Raw genomic sequence first — 20,948 nt, forward strand, 5'->3', positions numbered from 1 at the left:
AAAGAATATGATTGATTAGGGACATATTTTGAAAGCAGAGTTTAGATAATTTGCAGATGGCCCGGGTGTGAATTGTGAGGTGTACTCCTTTATTTACATTATATTACATTACATGACATTATTTTCCTTCTACATTATATTTCTAACACACACACACACACACACACACACACACACACACACACACACAGACATTAGGGCAAGAAGAACATGATGAGTTTGCCTGGGAGGGCCAGCTTCCTGGGAGAGATGTCTCTCAAAATGCAACATGAAATAGAGTTTCTTAGCAGTTAAGGAATCTAAGTAAATCTGATAAGATACCTCCATCAGGGATGCTGTAACAGAAACCATGCATGGAATAGAAAGTAAACTAATAGCCCTCAAGGCTCTAAAAGTTCATGATTCTATAGTTTGGGGCCATATTGAAAGGGCTCTGCAAAGACCTTAACAAAACATGACTTCTACTGATGCTCTGCTGGTGAGAAGCCAGTAGCATTTCATGGCCCCATTTAAAAGCCATTAGGCAATGTGGTAGTAAAAAGAGTTCTTTTTACAGAGATGTCTTTGCTTTTCACGTAGGTCCTGCCATTTAAAAGCTAAAACTTTGCATCTCTGAGTCTCAGTTTTCCCATAACTAATGTGTGGATGATAAACTACTGCAAAAGGCTCTTATGAGAATTAACTCTAACAAGTACGTGATAAATAAAACACGGTCTAAACGGTAGTTACTATTATGGTTTACAGTTTTAGGTGGGATTGTAAGTAGCAAATATCATTTGATCAAGGACTGTGGAATGGAAAAATATGCCGGCAGATGGTAGCAAGGAATCCAGATTTTGGAGTCAGACACATCTGGGTGGGGATCTTGGTTCTACCATTTAACAGTTGCATGACCTTGATCAGGGTACTTAATTTCTCTGAACCTTAGTTTTTTCAAGACCCAAATAGGAATGATAACAAGGGTTTGTTTGAGAATAATTCCAAGTACATCTTGCATGATAAGTGCATGATAAGCAGATAGTTTTCCCTTTAATGCAGGATATTAGTATAGCTTAGTGTTTGAAAATATGGGTTCTGTCACTTATTAGCTGTGTGATTACCAGCAGATTATTTAATCATTTTAAGTCTCAATTTTCTCACCTGTTAAGCTGGAGGTATTAATGGCATTTAACTTATAGAGTAATTTTGAGGAATAAGTGAACTTATCTACAGAAAATATTTAGTGTAATGCTCAGGCTCTAATGAGCACTCGATAAGCATCAATTGCTGAAAATGTTTCTAATTTAGATTCCTTGGGGTCAAATCTCATCTCCATCACTTATCAACCATGTGACCCGCAGGCAAATTAACCTCTTCATGCCTCAGTTTCCTGTTTCCCTAAATGAGACAATGACAGTAATACTTCATAGGATTGTTATGAATATGAAATGAAACAATCTGTGTGATCAGGTGGCCCAGTGCCTGGCATATAGTAAGAGTTTAAAAATGGTACCTATTATTGTTGTACCATGTTGATGTTACTATTACCATATTTATTATTCCCTGCTTTCCAGTTATTAACTCTATAATGTTAACTGTCCTCTCATCTGTAAAGTGGGGACAATAAGACAACATATCTCATAGGGCTCTGCAATTGGTCAGCTCTGAAACACTGTTCAAATGGAAGGGAAATCATTATCATTATGTCCAGCCTGCAGTGGGCAATATTTCTGCTGTAGACTTGGAGACTCATCAATCATGCCTCCTCCCCAACCTGCCCATTTTTAAATCAAGGTCATTCATTTCTTTTTCTAGAGCTTCATCCAGTTTTGGAGGGACTGCTCCTCCCATTGATCAAGGTCAATTTGAATTCTCATCACTATCTTTCAAGGTGGTAACAACTCTGCCTAAATCAGTGCCTGCATTCCATTATGCCTCCCCTTGATGGCTGCCAGATAACAGTGATGCTGGAAAAGATCCTTCTAGTGAGAGTACAGTACATTCAGCCAGTTACTGATCATTGACCTCTAGCTGGGGTCCTTGGCCAACTGGTCTACTACCTAACACACTGGGTAGAAAAAGTCACAGGGACATGACTAAAATCTCACTAAAGCTGATATCAATTATACTTCTACATTCTCTTCCTCCATCTTCCGTTTCTCTATTTATTCATTCCTTCAGTTTTTCATTCAACATTTATTAAGCACACATAACATGGTAAGCACTGTCTAGATACCAGCATGGGTCCTCTTATCTCATATAGAAGGTAATGGGGTTTTTCTGTTATAATCATCTGATTATAGTCAGGGATGACTTATTAAAGGACAACCAAGTTGATTACTACCTAAAATGGATTAACAAATTATCTTTTTATTCACTGTACTTAGAATTAACTGGTTCTAATAAAATATATTTACGTATAAAAACTCCTAAGCTTGGTAAAATATAATCATTCACATCTGGTATTGAAGATGATCTTCATAACAGCTTATGAGGAATTATATTATTATTTTTCCCAATTTTATAGAGAGAAAGCCGAGGTCCAAAGACCCAAAGTAAATGGCTCAACATGATTCAGTTAGTTTTTAACTAAGGTCTTCTGATGTAGAGCTTGTGTATTGTCCCACACCATTTCCCCACACTTCTGTCATTCATTCTGATACTATATTCCAGGGGCTTAGACTCTAGCAGCACCGGTAAGATGGCCAACAGTTAATGAACATTTCATTATGTGGCAGACACTGAGTTAGGCACTTTAAATGCACTATCTCATTTAATCCTCAGGAAAGACTGGGGAAGAGGATACTACTATAATCCCCAATTTACAAATGAAGAACTGAAACTCAGCAATGTTAAATAACTTGTGCAAGGTCAAGGTCATCTTGTTGTTATGGGTGGAGCGAGAAGTCAACGTGAGAACCTGTGATGTAAACCAACATGCTGTAATGCCTCAGAGATGTTTTACCTAGGATTTTTCAAACTGCAGGCCACAGCCCATTAGCAGATTGTAAGAGAAATTTGGTGGGTCATGACCAGCATTTAACAAAATGAAATAGAATACAATAAGAGGGAAATCATCAGAGAGCATCACACAAAGTATGGTTAAGCATTGCAACTTATTTTAGCTGGATGTAAGTGGGCTGGGTCATGATCTAAAATGTATTGCTTACTTTTGGGGGTAGTCAAATAAGCATTAGACACACTGTCTTAACCCAGTGTGCTCCACTGACTGTGGACATGTATCTAATCACTTTAAATAAAGGGAAAATCATCAATAGCCATAATGAAGGCATTAGGAAGTATATTAGTTGGGGTTCTCCATATACTTTACATATATATATAAAGAGATTTATTATTAAAAAAAATTAGCTCACATAACTATGGAGCCTGACAAGTCCCAAGATCTGCATTTGGCAAGCTGTGGGCCCAGGGGAGTTAATGGTTTAGTTCCAGTCTGATTTCAAAGGCCTGAGAATCAGGGGAGTTGAGGGTGTCGTCCCAGTCTGAAGGTTGGCAGGCTTGAGACCCAGAAAGAGCTGATGTTTTAGTTTGAGTCCGAAGGCAAGAAAAAAGCCAATTTTCCAGCTCAAGGCAGTCAGGCAGGAAGAATCCTCTCTTACTCGGGGGGAGGGTAAGATTTCTGTCTATTCAGAACTTTTACTGGTTGAATGAGGTCCACCCACTTTAGGGAGGGCAATGTGCTTTGCTCAGGTTACCGATTTAAATGTTAATCTCATCCAAAAGCACCCTCACAGGAACACCCAGAATAATGTTGGCCAAGTATCTGGACACCCTGGCCCAGTCAAATTGACACATAAAATTAACCATCACAGGAAGGTGGTCAAGGGGGAAAGGTAGAGGCAGATGTGGGTAATAACTGCCAAGATAGGTGTGTGAAGTCTCATGTAATGAAACAGCTTATCTAAATGAAGATGAAAAAAGCAAGCATTCACTGAGTTCTAACTCTGTGGCAGGCGGCATACTGAGTTCTTACATGCATCTCATTCCATTTAAGCTTCCTGGCAATGCTTTGAGCTGTGTTTTATGGCTGTACCCATTTTACAAATGATGAAAACCAGGCACTGAAAGATAAATGACACATCCAAGGTGACACCACTGGTTAGAAGCAGAGTAAGGTTTGAAATGAGGATTTCTAATTCCCAGTTCAGTGCTTCTTGTGGTACCTCTGGATGTTTATTTCACTTGTTTTCTTTTTTAAAAAACTATTAAACTGCTTGTGATAGCTTTGAAAGTGGTTAAATCAGGTTTTAAAAATACCTAATGAGGTATTATACTCAATATTCACTCCTAAGGGCAATATTGGGTCAGCTTGACCCTTGACTGGGAATTGTCACAGAGAACTGTTAAAGGTTAAACTGACCAGCTTGTGATGGTCTGTTCTGAAGCTTAGGTACATTCACAGAGCCAAGAACAAGCACGGTGTGCTGGCACCCACGGCACTCAATAAAGCGAAACTTAAAGACCTATAGGCCAGAAAACGTATCTAAGCCACCAATGGCACGTGGTTTTAATAGCAAATGCTACCGGGACCACCGAGTTGAGGATTGTGACACCAGATATGGGCTCAGGCAGAAAGTACTGTGATCAATTAGTGATGTCTATCCGAGGCAGAGGCTGATCCATGGTAGAGCCTCAGTATCTTTCTGGCTGGGGTAATTCAGAATCCAAGCCCATCAATCCTGGGCATCCTCTGGAGCTTTCCTTACACTCTGGAGAGTCAGGGGTGGATTCCTAAAGGGTCTGGGCAGGGATTAAGGGCCCCTGAGCTATGTGTCTTCTATTCCTTTAGTAGAATGAGACAAAGGCAGCCCAGATGATTAAGCTGTGTATGGAGAGTAACTGGGATGAGATGGGTGTATAAATTAAGTCCCTCAAATTTTTCATACATTTCATCACATTTATATATTATTGATGTTGTTTGCTTATAATTCCCTTTCAGGAAGGTTCTAAGCAGAGCGTATTCCCTTCTTACCCAAAGTAGCAGGCAGGAAACAATCTCCGAGGAAAACCCTTCTCATACTCTAATCTCCACCCATCCATCCATCCATCCATCCACTCATCTAGTAAATACTCAGAGAGAACCCATGATTTCCAGGGACACAGGAGTGAAACACACAGGTTCCCACCCTGCAGAAATGTGCAGTCAGTTGGGGGCTAAGAATAATACAATGCGATAAATGCTTGACTAGAAATAAATGCAGTAGAAGCACAAAGGAGGGAGCAACCCACCCTTTCTTCCCCTCCCATTTTCTAGACTCCAGAGACAGTCACACCTGATCTTCTGACGTTAGTAGGAATGGGAGCTTGCCCGGTGGAGGACACAGCTGGAGCTTTCTAAGAGGAGAGAGTTGCATGGGAGTGGCTGAAGCAGCAAGTGGTGAGGGTCAGTAGCAGGAGATGAGTGATTCACCCAAAGGCCAGACTCTTTGTAGAGGGCTTGCCCCTGAGGCCGGTGTATACGCGAGAACAATCCAGCGGTTGGGTTATGGCAGGACGAGTGCTGATATCAGTAACCTGGAAATGGAGTCAGCGTTGGCCTCCAGGGAGCCACAGAGAGGATGCCAAGCTGCAGAACGGCAAGCTGCTGGAGCCATGCAAAGGTGAACATTGAGACAGGAGGGTCCCTGCCACCGGACCAGATGCGAAGCCTTCAAAGGAGCACGCGCTGGCCCTGCTCTACCCTCCAGCCCACTGCTCACTGCCGGGCTAGGGTGTACTGAGCTAAATACTGGTCCCTTGACTTAATCATACTCACTTTCTTCTTGCTGCTGTTCCTTCTACCTAGAACACTGCTCCCCTCTCCTCTGCACCCTCTCTTCTTCACCTGCCTAATGCTTATTCATCTTTGGTCTCTGCTTAAACAGGGTTTTCCAGACAGTCTTTCTGTCTCCCCAGTTCCAGGTTGGGAACCTGTCTTAGGTATTGGGTCGGCCAAAAATTGCATTTGGGTTTTTCCATAACATCTTATGGAAAACCTCGAACGTACTTTTTGGCTGACCCAATACTTCCGTGTACCCAGGACACGGCTCTATGTATATTACAACTGCCTCTTTCCTTAGTGCATCTTGTGAACGATGTGTTTCTGGAGTTTTGTCCACAGGCTGAGGCTGACTCACAGTAGAGGCTCAGTGTCTTTCTAGCAGGGCTGGTTCAGAATCTAAACCCATAGGTGCTGGGCATCCTCTGGAGCTTCTCTTACACTCTGAAGAATCAAGGGTGGATTTCTAAAGAGTCTCAGCTGGACTGAACAGTGAGGATGGTGAGGTGGGCAGGAACCTGATTGTGAAGGGTCTTATACTCATGGCTAAGTAGTCTGGGCTGGCCCAAAAGGTCTTTTGCTGTGTCTGCTAACCAACCAATCGTCCTGAACAGACAGGCACTAGATTCTAACAAGCTCCAGGCTTTATCCCCAGTTACCACGACAACCAGTCTTCACAGTGATGGATGGTATTGAATGACTGACAGACTCCTGGTGTCTTGGCTCTGTCCCCACCCACCTTAAGTCACTTGCATACACATGGAACTGAGACTCTCAGCACCATCCTCCTGAATTTGTCCTGATTTTGACTTTGCACCTCTATCACTGAAAACAGCCTCAGCCTGAAAGGAGAAAAAGGTGTGATAATGTCAGAATTACTCCCAGGACCACCCTTAGCTCCCTCTCTCCAAGTGATATAATGTGGCAAGGAGAAAATAGGCTTTGGACACAGACCCTGGTTCAATCCCATTCTACCATTTACTTATTGTATCGTTTTGCGCAAGTGACTGAAACTACCTAAGCCTTGATTTGCTCATCTCTAAAATGGGAATAATTGTACTTGCTGTGGAATGATGTGTGAATATTAAATAACGCCTGGAAAATCTTTGCCCAGCACATGATGTGGACGTTGTTCCCTCCATCTTCTTCATTCACTCCCTCTCAGTTAATAGAACAGTTTATCCTGCAGAGAAGTTGATTAAGAAAATTGGTGTTCACAAACTCCTCAGCCTCCCGTATTCTCCGATTTTTCCAGTTCAGAATCAGGAAACAACAGCCCAGCCTAGGTATGCTGTGGCATTTCTGGCAGCAGTAACAATAGTAATACTTGACCATTATTGCTAGTTTCAAGCCAGGGAGTATCCTAAGCACTGTACATGGCATGGATTAACTCATTTAACCCTCAGAGCAACCTTATGAGGTAGACAGTGTTAAAATCCCCATGTTATAGATGAGATAACCGTGATACAGGGAGGTTCAGACAGTAAGTGAGCATGGAAATTTCCACCTCAGGCAGTTTCTATTTCAGAGCCTGGCCCTCAGCTATACTACTGCCTCCCATCATGACCAAAACCATCTAGTGGGTCAGAGTCCCTGAAGGTAGTCCTTTATCAGGTGGAGGGAGACCTGAGATCGCAGCCCCAGCACTGCCCATTGGGAGCATGGATTCCTTTTTCTGAGCTGCTTTGTGGAATGAAGGGTTTGAGGAGGCCACTGCTACTCATGGCCCATGATGAACGGTTTCCTGCAGAGTAAGACTGGCTTGATGAGATGGCGCGGGCCCTGAGTTTGGATACGGCACACCTTGCATCAAACCCCGATTCTTGGCTTGTTAGTCATGGAACTTTGGGCAAGTTACCTAACAATCATACCAACAACTAATAAGATTTGTTGAACACTTAATTGTACCAGACACCAGTTTTAGAGATTCATGTATAGAAACCATTTTCATCTCCATTTTCAAATGGGGAGCATGAGGCACAAAGACGTTCAGTCACTCATCCAAAGCCACACTCCCAGTGAAGGGTAGAACTCTGGCTCCAGAGTTCACACACTTAACCACCACAGTTCCTGCCTTCTCCAACCCCAGACTGCCTGCAAAAGGAGTAAATCCTCCCAGCCCCATTGTGAGCCTCCAATGAGATAATGCAGATGAAAGAGCTTTATAAAATATCAACTCTTAATCAAGCATGAGATATTACAAAGATATGATTCATACTTGTCAACCAAAAGAAGACCTGTGACTCTCAAAACATTTTAGAGGTATTGTCTAGATGGGTTGGAATCAAGCCCATCCCTGAGCACTTCTGGGGGCTTGTTACATGCCGAGCCTTGCAAACCCAAGAGATGACTTTATAAGTTTGTAAAGGATAATTGGAAGAACAGACCAAGAAATTGACAATTACTATAGTGTGCTAAATACTATGCTATAGGGAAGCATGCTGATACCATGAAGGACACACAGGGATACTGCGGGGACACAGATATAGGGCCCTTGTGAGTGAGGGAAGGTTTTCTAGAGCTGAGTAGGAGAAACTCAGTGAAGGAGGTAAGGGAACTTTCTAGTCAGAGGGAACAGCACATGCAAAGGCACAGAGGTACTTGTACTATTACTCTCAGGTGGTTGGGAAAAAACATGCATTTTTTTTTAACATCTTTACTGGAGTATAATTGCTTTACAATGGTGTGTTAGTTTCTGCTGTATAACAAAGTGAATCAGCTATGCGTATACATATATCCCCATATCCCCTCCCTCTTGTGTCTCCCTCCCACCCTCCCTATCCCACCCTTCTAGGTGGAGAAGCATGCATTTTAATGGATACACAGAAGCACCTAGGGGGCAGGGAAGTTAGTCAACGCTTTCCAGCTCATCCAGTCACAGATTAAACAATCATCTTTTCCAATGTTATGGCATGAAATAGGCTATATGATTCTTCCTTTCCCTTGAGGGCAACCAACATAGCAAAGCAACATAGCACACAGATCACAGCAACCTGAATGGCATCTGTTTGTTGCACGGAGATAAATAATGCATTACACCTGCTGTTTTCCACCTGATGCTTGTCATCTGAGGAATGACAGAGACTTGCTGATTCTGGCACCTCAGAAATAAGGCTGCCTGGCTCTGCCTTAGAGCCACATGGATGCAGTATCTCCACGGAGGTGTGAAGACAGCTCTCACACCTGCACCACAGCCCAGACCGGATGTGAAACAAGCAGTAGACATGGTGGCCAGAGACGTGTCCCCCGGGCTCCTGGCCTGCCAGGTGGGCACAACAGCTCCTCTGGGGACCAGACTAGAGTGGGAAGGACCCCAAGGGTCTCCCAGTACTTGCCTGGCTGATTTGCATCTCCTTCCTTTCCACTCTGGAGTTCAGACCATGTTGGCCTTTCTGAGCAGACTCTTGCTGCTGAGGACACAAGGCCTTCACGCGGCCTCCCTTTGCTCTCAATGTTCTCCACTTTGTCCGGCTAATCCCTACTCATCCCTTCACACTTGCCTCTGGTATCCTTCCTCTGACCCCCTAAGGAAGACTGCCCCGAGCTTGCTGCCTTCTTTCAAAGTCCTCATCACACAGTACAAGAACTATCAGCTTACCTGTCCATGTCTCCACACTTGGCTGTAAGCTCACTGACAGCAAACACTCCCTTTAGCCCTCTTCGCTTTCCAGATACCTGGAACACGATAAGAAATCAGTAAGGACGTACCCAAGTTATCTCAAATGCTCCTCAGGTGTTCTGGTGTGTTTCTTAAAGTTTCAGAATCTTGGCTTTAGAGGAGCTCTTAAAAGACATCTTGCCAATTCTGCAAACGCTTCTACTCACAGGCAAACAGCTAGCTTCTGCTCGGGACCCTCCAGATATGGGGAGCTCGCTTCCTCATGAAACAACTCCTATCTCCTTGGCCTCTGAGTGTTGCGGTGATTTACCTTAAGTTGAGCCTCAATCTACCTCCCTGTAGTATCTGCCCTTTGGGTCCTAGTTCTTGCCCTTGTGACCACACAAACAAGCCTAATTCCTCTTCCTCAAGACAACCCTCTGGAGGGCTGAATCTAATCCTACTGACCTCTCTTAAAGAGATACCCCTCCTTTCTTGTTCAGGTAAACATCCTGCATCCCCTCAAACATTCCCCAAAGGATTTGGCTTTACATTCCTTCACCCTCATGCTCATTCTCATTCAATCATTCCCCATTTTCTTCTTTTATTAAATCTTATTGTGGTAAAAACACTTAACATGAGATCTAATCTTGTAACAAATGTTTAAGGGTACAATACCGAATCCTTCACTATAGGGACAATATTCTGGCAGATCTCCAGAATTTACTCATCTTGCATAGTTGAGATTTTATGCCCGTTGATTAGCAATTCCTCATCCTCCCCCAACCCCGGCAACCACAATTCTATGCTCTGCTTCCATGAGTTTGGCTACTTTACATACCTCATATTAAGTGGAATCATGCAGTATTTGTCCTTCTGTGACTGGCTTCTTTCACTTAGCATAATGTCCACCAGGTTCATCCACGTTGTTGCACATGGCATGATTTCCTTCTTTTCAGAGGCTGGATGATGTCCAACGAATGTTCTGTTTTCTTATTTCCTTTTAAAAGTGTGGCTCCCAGAACTCGGCACCAGGTTCCGGGTTTCTCTAACCTGCGCAGAGGGAATGAGATTATCCCCACCTTTACTTTATTGATTATAATTTTCACCTGGTTTCATTGCCCTACTGAGCTGAAAGTGATCTAAAATCCTTGGGCCTTTTCTCTTGTTCTCCTGCTAAGCTGGCTCTCTTCCTTACTGTGCTCATGCACTTGGCATTTTATCCCCAGGACAGGATGTTACAACTTTTCCAACTGAGTCTCATTTTGCTATGCTTGGTCTGTCTGTCCATCAGCCCTTTGAGGGCTTTTTGGACCCTGATTCTTTTTCTTCCTCTGGGTAGATACAGTGAGCGTGGCTGCTAAGTCCATATCCAAGGCATTGACAAAGGCACCAACTAGGTTAGTATGGAGGCCGGCTTTGTGACAGGCCACCAGAGGTTCTCTGTAGGACCATGGTACTCAGTATCTCATCCCAGATGCACTGCATAGGCTTCATCTGGGATAGTTATTTAAAATACAGATTGCTGATTACTCAGAAATACAGAATCAGAATTGATAGAGGTGGGGCTCAGGAACCTGTGTTTTTAATAAGCCCTCCAGATGATCTCAATATGTAGCCAGGTTTGGCAAACATCAACTCCTGTTTACTGAGCACGAAAGTCTAAAACAAACGGCAGTTTGATCTGGTCCAAAGCTGACATCTAAGGAGCTGATGGGATGGGGTGGAGCCCTGGCAGAGCACCACCTGGTCCTATAGTCCAGGGATCCCCAACTCCCAGGTCATGGACTGGTAACGGTCCATGGCCTGTTAGGAACCAGGCCGCACAGCAGGAGCTGAGCGGTGGGCGAGGGACTGAAGCTTCATCTGTATTTACAGCCGCTCCCCATCACTAGCATTACTGCCTGAGCTCCGCGTCCTGTCAGCATTATGGTGAGTTGTGTAATTATTTCATTATATCTTACAATGTAATAATGATAGAAATAAAGTGCACAATAAAGGTAATGCGCTTGAATCATCCCGAAACCATCCCCCCACCCCATCTGTGGAAAAACTGTCTTCCACGAAATATGCAACTCTCGGGATCCAAATCCGTCTCCATTTACTATATTGCCCCACACCTGCTAGCTTCTCAAGGCCAGAACCTTGTAATTTAGATTTGCATCATATTCATACCAGTTTTATTCTCACAGTGTCTACCTTGTCCAACACACGGTATGCCTGGGATGGTACATAGCAGATGCTTACTAAATTTTTCAGCAGAATTTAGTCTGATGCAATAAATAGAATTAGCTAATTCTTCTAAGCAAGAAAGACGAGTTTGAATCTCAGCTCCACTGTTCTTTTTAGCTATGTGGTTTTGGGCAAGATAATTAATCTTTATGAACCAAGGGCAACACAAGTAAACATAAGAAGTATGGGGTAGGTGACTAAGGATAATTTAGCCCTCATGCTGTATGATTCTTAAGTCACAGACCTCCCCTTGCTGGCTGGTACCCTCCTTCAGGGTCCTCGGGAGGCGATTCTTTGCAGTCAAGCCGTGCTGCTGAAATCAAGCTGGAATTCTCTTCTCCAAGTAGCGCGTGGCAGGCTGTCTGCAGACCCCTCATGAGTATAATCACTCCACAGGCATCCTCCAGCCCCCACTAATCGGCCCGGCCCGTCACTTTAATTGGGCAGCACTACACCACTCACCTAAGTAATCACTCTGGCTTCTGCCCGTGAATTCCTTTCATCCACTTCTGTTTATCACGGTTGAAGCATTTTTTAATCAAAACAGTTAAATATGCTAAATCTTCCTCAATTAGTAGTGTATTAAAAATTAAAAGTACTTGAACGGAAATGGCAGAAGAAACCCTGTGCTCGGCGCTGAGTGCTGGTGCTTAAAGCATCACTTCTCCCAGGCACTCTCATCTCGGAGTTATTCAGAAACTGCTGTGCACAGAGGCACAGAGGGCTGCAGCCGAAAGGGGGCTCAGGACGAGCAAGTCCAACCCTTTCTCTCCATAAATGGGAAACTGAGGCCCAGTGAGATCATGGGCCTTTTCTAAGCTCATACAGGGTGTCAGGGACTGGGACGCGTTTTGTTTTACTTTTTAAGAAAAATAAAATGTGTATACATTTAAGGTATATAGCACGATTTATTTGATGCAAATAAAGTGAAATGATTATTACAGTCAAGCTAACTAACATATCTCTCCTCACATAGTTACGTGTGTATGACAAGAGTACCTGCAATCTACTCCCTTGGCAAATTTCCAGTATGCAATACAATATTATTGATATTAACTGTAGACATCAAGCTGTCCATTAGATCTCTAGGCTTATTCCTCCTACATAACTACAAGTTTGTGCAGCATCCCCCCTTTTCCCCCACCTCCTCACCCCGGGCAACCACCATTCTCCTCTCTGCTTCTATATATTTGACTTTTGTAGAGTTCACGTATAAGTAAGATCAGGCTTTTTTTTTTTCCTTTTTGGGTATGGCTTATTTCACTTAGCATAATGTCTTCAAGTTTCACCCACGTTGTCGCAAATGGCAGGATCTCTTTATGTTTTAAGGCTGAATAATTATTTTATATATAAATGGGATATATATATGTGATATATATATATAGGGTATATATGTGGAATATATATATACAGAGTATATATGTGGGATATATAGAGAGTATATACATATATACACACAACTGTATATATAATTATATATTTGTTATTATATATAATTATATATTTTATTTATATATTATATATAATAATTATATATTAAAATTATATATATTTATATATAATTATATCTATAATAATTTCTTTATCCATTCATCTGAGTGACTGGGACTTAAATTCAGGATTCCTGCCTTGTAAGATTCTTTCCATTAGAAGCCCTTACCAAAGGACTCTTGGCATTCATTTATTCACTCATTTTTTTCATTCATCAATCATTTATTCTGAGAATACTCACTGAGCTCCTCCCCCATGGCAGACATCGTGCTGCGAGGCTGACAAGAGAGTGGTGAATAAGATGCCAGTCCTTGACCCCATAGAGTCTGCAGTTTCATGCAAAGGCTGGCAGGTAAACTTGCTGCCTGATACTCCCTTAAAAATATTGAATCTAATCCTTAGCTTAACTGAATTACAACCTAAATTATTTTTCCTTTGTGGTTGCCAGAATAAGACACTGCGTGGTCATAATTATTGTATAGTTGCAGTGAAAAGTAATGACATGTTGCCAATGCAAACTCCAGTTCACAACCTTCAGAAGACTTTAGCTACAGAGGGAGCTGAACTCTGCAGCAATGGTCAATATCTTGCTCCAGTCTGCTTTTGTAGCCTTATCTTGCCAGCTGACCAAGGCTTGGAAACCTAGTTCTGTTCACCTACAGGCTGTGGGATCGGGCAAAAATGATGTTATTCCTTTGAGAATTATGTTCCTCATCTGCAAAATGCAGATTCCTCAGCAACTCCTCAGATAGAGACAGAGACAACTAATGTGGGCCTCACAGTTCTCACGGGGCCAGAAGCCAAGCAGCCTCCCCAGGGAGATCTATCCATCTTCTTACAGCACTCTGGCCTCTCTGGGGTGCAAAGAGGACCTGGGCAAAAAGAACTGGGACACATATGATCATTCAGACCTAAACAAAGCACATGGGTAGCTCTGAAGAAAGAGGGAAGTGTTCTGATCCAAAAATGCTTCATGGAAAAAATGATATTTGAATTGGAGCTTGAGTAGACTTTAGAAAGATGGCGAAAAAGGAGAGAGGAAGGGACAGCAAATGCAAAATTGGTGCCAATATTGGGCCAGGCACTGTGCTAGGCACAGGGGTATATGGAGATGGATGAGATAGAATCACTGTCTCAAGGAGGCTCCGTGGAGAATGTGCAAAGGAAAGGGAACAAGGACTTTTGACCAACTCGTGTGTGCAATACATATTCCTTCTCATTTCAAGAATGTTTGCACTGGGACCAGACAGAGGAGAACACTGAAACTGGGTTAAAGAACTGGGATTTCAACCCAGACCTCTTAGACTGCAAAATAGAAGCTAGCTTTTACTACTGTGAGCTAGGGAGCTGTGAGCTACAGCTATGAGCTGGTTGTACCATATTCACGGTCTTTCAGCGTCTCAGCATTCTATGTTTCTCTGCTCCCTGTTGCAGGTGTTTCCAGCAACGATATCAAGACATGCTTTGGAAGCTCTCTTGGCATCGACTATGAGTACACAGATACGATACAAATTGGAGGACGTTTATCAGGAGAAGCTTGTGAAAAATTTGGAGGTGGCAAAATAGGCAAGTATTTAGTAATGGGCTTCCCAAAAAAGAGAAGCCAGATTTTCCCTTGGACACAAAATCGGGGCATGTACACTATTCCCCCCACCACCACCAACTGATTCCATTTCAGTCAATGGTCATACTGCATATCTGCTGAATACCCCAAACCAATGACCTGTAGTGGCCTTATTTTGAATTCTGCATAGGCTGAGATCACCTTAGAAATACTTGACTTCGTATGGTGCACCCTCCTAGATTTCAAGCACTAGACAAAGATCTAAGTAAGAGCTGGGATGAAAGGAATGCGCAGATGGAACCTGGAAAGTCGACCGTTGGATAAAATCCCGTCAGGTACAGTGCAGAGGGAGGAAACAAGTTTGCTGAGAGAGAAAAATGCGGTTATCAAGTCCAAGCTCAAAGAATAATTATTAGAGAAAGATTGTACAAGAATATTCTGTAACATCTCCCACACAGGTCACTACGAGTGTTCATGTATTCATTCATTCATTCAACCTGTATTGAGTAATTTTTGCCAGGTGGGAGACACAGAGGATGCAGGGATGACGAAATAGTTTATAGTACAGTGGATGAGTAGATGAGGTTCAAGTTACTCCCGTTGCATTGGGCTACTCGTGTCTCAGGGCCTTAAGTCAAATCCTCCTCTCTGATGCCCTTCCCTCCTCCTTCCATTTACCTGCCAAGATTTATCCATTCTTCTAGATAACTCACCTTTTTTCCTGACCACCTCCCCACTGCTACTATAGATCCGACCACATCTTTCTCTGCACCCCTACTGAGAGAGAAATCTGTTATAGCACTTACAATATCTGATTGCACTTATTTGGCATATAGCGGGCACCAAGTAAACATCTGACATAAATATTTGAATAAATGAATGAATGAATCATCATCCATTTTCCCATCTTCTCCCTCCTCCATGTTGGGTTGGGCTGTCTTCCCAGTGTCTGCTCTAATCCAAAGGATGGATCTATTTCCAAGTCTCGGTGCTTCTTTTCTGCCTTGTCCTGCTAGTTAACCGAGCAAGGCAGAAGTGTGGGAGACAGCTCTAAGGAGAGCACTTAAACTTTGTTCCAAATCTCATTAGCAGAGCTTGGCATTTTAGGACATGAGCTAAATGTGGTTATTCTCTCCATGGCAGTCAGTGACAAGAAGACAGTGGGTGTGGAAGACATCATTCCTCTGGTGCGAGGTGGCAGCTCTGGCTGGGGAGGTGGCTTGACACAAGACAGGAGCATCATTACATACCGTTCCTGGGGGAGGTCATTAAAGTATAACCCTGTTGTTATTGATTTTGAGGTAAGTCTTTTCGCAGTTGAAGAAACTCTACGTTCACGAGGAATGAAAGTGAAGCAGACCAGATCATTTCATATTTCTTATTATAAGCCCATCAGAGAACAAGATTAAATGTAACGGCACGCTGAACTGGTGGCCTTCCCCGTCTGACTACAGGGATACGTGACTCTAGACTCAGGCCACAGGAGAGCTGGGATCACAAGCTTACTATCCGGTCAGGGCCTAGTTTTACACTCGTAGTCCCAGAATTTCTTCAGGATTAAGCCACCTTATAAAAATAACAGCTCACAAACATAAAAGGCTTTAAAAATCACATCTGTTGAGTTGGAAGTTGGCAAACTTTTTCTGTAAAGGACCAGATAGTAAATATTTTAGGCTTTGTGGGCCACATACAGTCCCTTTCATACAAGTTCTTTTTTTTTTTTTTTTTTTTTTTTGCAATCTTGTAAAAATGTAAACATCATTCTTAGCTCAAAGGCCATACAAAAACAAGCCGTGGGCTGAGTATGATTTCAAGCTATAGTTTGCTGCCCCTCCCTGCTCTACATGGTCTCATCACAATGACCTCTGGCACAGATGGGATTCTCCCCATTGAAAAATTAGGAAACTGAGGCTCCAAGTCATCAAGTGAATCGTTCCACGTCACAGAGCTCATATGTGGCAGTACCTGGATCCCAGACCTTTGGACTTAATGTCCAGTTCTCTCTTCCCTCTATCCGAGCACCTGCCTTAAAGCCATGGTTCCCAGCCACCGGGGTCAATTTTGCTCCCCTAGAAGACATTTGGCAATGTCTGAAGACTTTTTTTTTTTTTTTTTTTTTTTTTTTTTTTTGCGGTATGCGGGCCTCTCACTATTGTGGTCTCTCCCGTTGCGGAGCACAGGCTCCGGACGCGCAGGCTCAGCAGCCATGGCTCACGGGCCCAGCCGCTCCGCGGCACGCGGGATCCTCCCGGACCCAGGCACGAACCCATGTCCCCTGCATTGGCAGGCGGACTCTCAACCACTGTGCCACCAGGGAAGCCCTGAAGACATTTTTGATTGTCACAACTGAGAAGATGCTACTGGCATCTAGTGGGTAGAGGCCAGGGATGCTGCTAAACATCCCCTAATCCACAGGACAGCCGCCCACAGCAAAGAAATATCTGGCCCCTAGTGTCAACAGTGCCAAAGTTGAGAAAGCTTGCCTTAAATCTCTAACCCCACAAAGGAAGTAAAATTGTATTCAAACTGCAAAGGAAGTGGATTGTTCTACCAGTATTGTCACACTATTCAATTCATATGCAAGGGTAGTTCATTAGAAAAAAGAGTTATATTTGGGGCTTTTAAATAAAATATTACTGTTTTCTTGCCCATTTTCCCTGACGTTGCTCATTCTCTATAGAGAGTTAAAAATTCCAGGTGTGGATACATTCCTTCTCTTAAAATATATACCAACAGCTAAACCTAAAAATCTATTATAACACCCTCTTCTCTATGAAGAAAGAGGTCAGATGGATTAACCCTGATTGCATTTCTTCCCCATTAAATAAGGGACCATTTGCACGCACCTGTAATTCACATAGGGTCTAAAAATTGCTATCATCAAGCTATTAGTGATTGGGGCAAAACTGTAAAGTTGCTATCAGGAGTAACATATAAACTTTCATGGTCAAGAGGTGAGCTCTTTGTTTGCCTTGAGCAAAACCTCCAAGGGGAAGACTGACATTCGTGACTTGGAGAAGACCCAATTGTGTCTTTTGGGAGAGCCTGGGTATGGGGTGATAAAGATATAGTTTGGCTCATGGGTCAGCCACCTTTTTGATGTGTGACTTTGGATGAGTTACTTCATTTTCTGAGCTCCCGTTTTCTGCTCTGTAATATGGGCATAATAAAATGTTACATCCCAGGGTTAGGGAGAGAGAAGTGAGTACTTAGTAAGTGTCAGTTGAGGAAGCATGTTTGTGGAGGTTGAGTTAGCTGTGGCCAAATCTCAGAGCTGGGAAATGGCCCAGCCCAGCTGGAGCCAAGACTGACTGACGCTAATGTTCATGATCTCTTTGCAACCCATGATGCCCCCTGGAAGGCTGGCTTCGAAACATGAGGCTGTTGGCAGGTCATAGAGCAGGGGAGTGACACAGATAGAGCTGTGCTTTGAAAGGAAAATGCTCACAGAGGTACGAAGGATGAAGGAGAGACAGACAGACAGACTATGGCCACGGAGAGGAAGCCAGTTAGGGAGTTATTTGGAACCTGATGCTCAGAGTGGAGTCTTATTCATTTGCCTGTTCCAGAGCTTAGCAGTGCCTACTTATGGCAGGTGCTTAGATTGAGTGAACATAGGAATCGTGCTATGTGATGATGCTGTTACGGTATATATTATTATATGTTATATGTTATGTTATAGTGTGTTGGTATCACACTACTTGCCTTCTCTGAATCTTTCCTCTCATTTGTAAAATGGGAACGAGACCGTTGCCAATATCTTTTCAAGCTCTAACATTTTAAGAATCATTTCTCCATCCCTCTTTAAGTTCCACGGCCCTTCCCAATCCTCTGCATGAGGATTTGGGGAAGAGAAAGGAGAGATGGGGGTCTGAGTGCTGACCTCCACTGGAAGGTCAAAGGGAAGTTGCCTGATGGTCCTGGCCTTCTCTGGAACTAAGAGTCATCTTTAACCGGGGCAGCCCTTTCTGTACTGATTTCCTAACAATGGGGCCAAATTCTCTGAACTTCCAGTAATGGTCTTCTCCCCTTGGCTGGGGGCCCAGCCAGTCCTGACATGACCAGCCTGGTGACCTCAGGCACAGCCCCTGGCCACAGGTCAAGGTTTGTTTGCCATGGGTCTTTCTGTACACATCTCCAGGAACCCATTCAAAGCATGGTGAGTGCCCTACTGACCTCTGATTCTTGAGAAGTGAGTTTGCTCCAGTGGGGCTCAGTCCCATCTCTGAATGGCTCTGTGACCTTGGCAAATCCCTCCCCTCTCAGAGCCTCGGGTTACTCTCCTGTAAAATGAGAGATCTGGAAAAGAGATTTCATTTTATGGTTATGTGTTAAAATATATAGCTTTATAAGCACGCTGAAGATAACCATATATACGTGCAATGTGAAAAATATAGGCTTATTTTTTTACTATCATCACCTCTAACTAATAAAAACGGTGCTTTATTTTATAGTGTTCTTCCTCTTTGCAGTGGTATCTCACACTCATTACTTCTTTAGATCCTCACGTGAATTCTAAGAAGTAGGTTATTATTCCCATTTTATAGATAACAGGGCTCAGCCTTGGCGGGGGGGCAGTTACGAGTTCTGGGCCACACAGCTGGGAAGCGAGCAGCATTTATTTAGCTTTGACTACGTGACAGGTCTTCCCCATCTCTCAACTTTAATCCTCACCATAAACCTGGAGTGTAGGACTATTGTTCTCACTTTACAGATGAGGAAGGAAGGCTTCATGTGTAACGGGACAGAGATCACACAGCTAGAAGTTACAGAGCTGGGACCTGAAGCGAGATTTTCTAGCTCCAGAGTCAATGCTCTTTGCTATATCTACTGCCTCCCAACCAGGGCTTGACTCCCCCACACCCCCGCCCCAGGGGACATCTGGTGTCAGAAGATAGTTTTGGGTTTCATGACTAGAAGGTACTACTGCCATCTAGTGCGTAGAGGCCAGCGATGCTGCTTAACACCCTACAATGCACAGGCCAGCCTGCCCCTGTCAACAAAGAATTGTCCAGCAGGAAATGCAATAGTGCCAAGGTTAAGAAACCCTAGACTACAGTCCTGCCTAGAATGGGCATATGTGAATGACTCCACCACCATCATCCCCCCAACACCCGCAAATACACACAGGCAAACACCACATTCACACCATTAGGGGCGGTGCTCAGCAGTGGCAACACAACTGCATTAAGGACTTTACTAATTCCTGCAATGAAGGTTGACAATAAAAGACACACACACACACACACACGCACGCACACAAACAAACATATAAATACTTTATACTCTTCCTGATTCCTAAAAGTGCTGGAGGGGGGCAGATGAGTTGGCACAGATAGCTTCTGGGCTCTTGTCTTCCTCTGGGACCACAGGTTTCAAAGTTAAGTAGGTTGGTGTTCAGCATGGTCCACTGTGTGGTCCTGAGCTGGTCATTCAAACACTCTGAGCCTCTGCCTCTTCATCCATGCGTTGGGGGATTCAGGATCCAATACAACTGGATAAAGTTGAGTGTCTGGCTCTGTGCCTGGCATGTAGCAGGCCTTCCAGAAGCTTGAAGACCAGTTCTTGCGCTCTGGGAAGCTGGACAGAGCCCAGGGAGGGGCCCTCTGTTCTTTCTGTGCCCACAGTTGCAGCCCATCCATGAGATACTGCGGCACACGAACCTGGGGCCTCTGGAGACCAAGCGCCAAAACCTGCGGCGAGCCTTGGACCAGTACCTGATGGAATTCAATGCCTGCCGCTGTGGGCCCTGCTTCAACAATGGGAAGCCCATCCTCGATGGTACCAGCTGCACATGTCAGTGCCCCCTGGGTCGCCATGGCCTTGCCTGTGAGCAAATGGAGTCAGAGGGTAAGACCCGCGCCTCCTCACTCAGGTTCTAGCCCATCTCGGCTTAGAGGGGCCAGCACAGAAAGGACCTTTGGGGTCCCCAGCCTCTCTCTTCTATTCCCTCTTGCCCAGTGCTCTAGGAACCCACATTCTGAGCTTTATGGCTGACCCCCTACATTCACTGGTTTTTATGCTTTCTCCTTGCCATTAGGACCCTCTCAGATGACGACTGTTTTTTACCAAGGTGTATATGGACAACAGGATTCATTTCCGGCGGGATGTATTCGTTTCCTAGGGCTGCCATAACAAATTGCCAAAAGCTGGGTGGCTTCAAGCAATGGAAATTTATTGCCTCACACTTTTGGAGATTAGAAATCCCAAATCCAGGTGTACTGGCTAGGTTGCTTTCTCCTGGAGGCTCTGTGGGAGAATCTGTTCTCTCTCCTAGCCTCTGGCATGAGTCAGCAATGCCCGGC

At 43.9% G+C, this 20,948-nt stretch overlaps 1 protein-coding gene across 1 annotated transcript in view; it reads left to right on the forward strand.

Moving 5' to 3' along the window:
- The window catches only part of C8A (complement C8 alpha chain), a 63,942-nt gene that overhangs the window by 39,485 nt on the left and 3,509 nt on the right, over positions 1-20,948 (forward strand). Inside the window, exons 8-10 of the mRNA XM_007462564.1 lie at positions 14,514-14,649; positions 15,791-15,944; positions 20,271-20,493. Coding sequence (XP_007462626.1) covers positions 14,514-14,649; positions 15,791-15,944; positions 20,271-20,493 — 513 coding nt within the window. The remainder of the gene's footprint in view (positions 1-14,513; positions 14,650-15,790; positions 15,945-20,270; positions 20,494-20,948) is intronic.

The sequence above is a fragment of the Lipotes vexillifer genome, unplaced genomic scaffold (genome assembly GCF_000442215.2).
Source record: "Lipotes vexillifer unplaced genomic scaffold, Lipotes_vexillifer_v1.1 scaffold54, whole genome shotgun sequence".
Taxonomy (NCBI): Eukaryota; Metazoa; Chordata; class Mammalia; order Artiodactyla; family Lipotidae; genus Lipotes; species Lipotes vexillifer.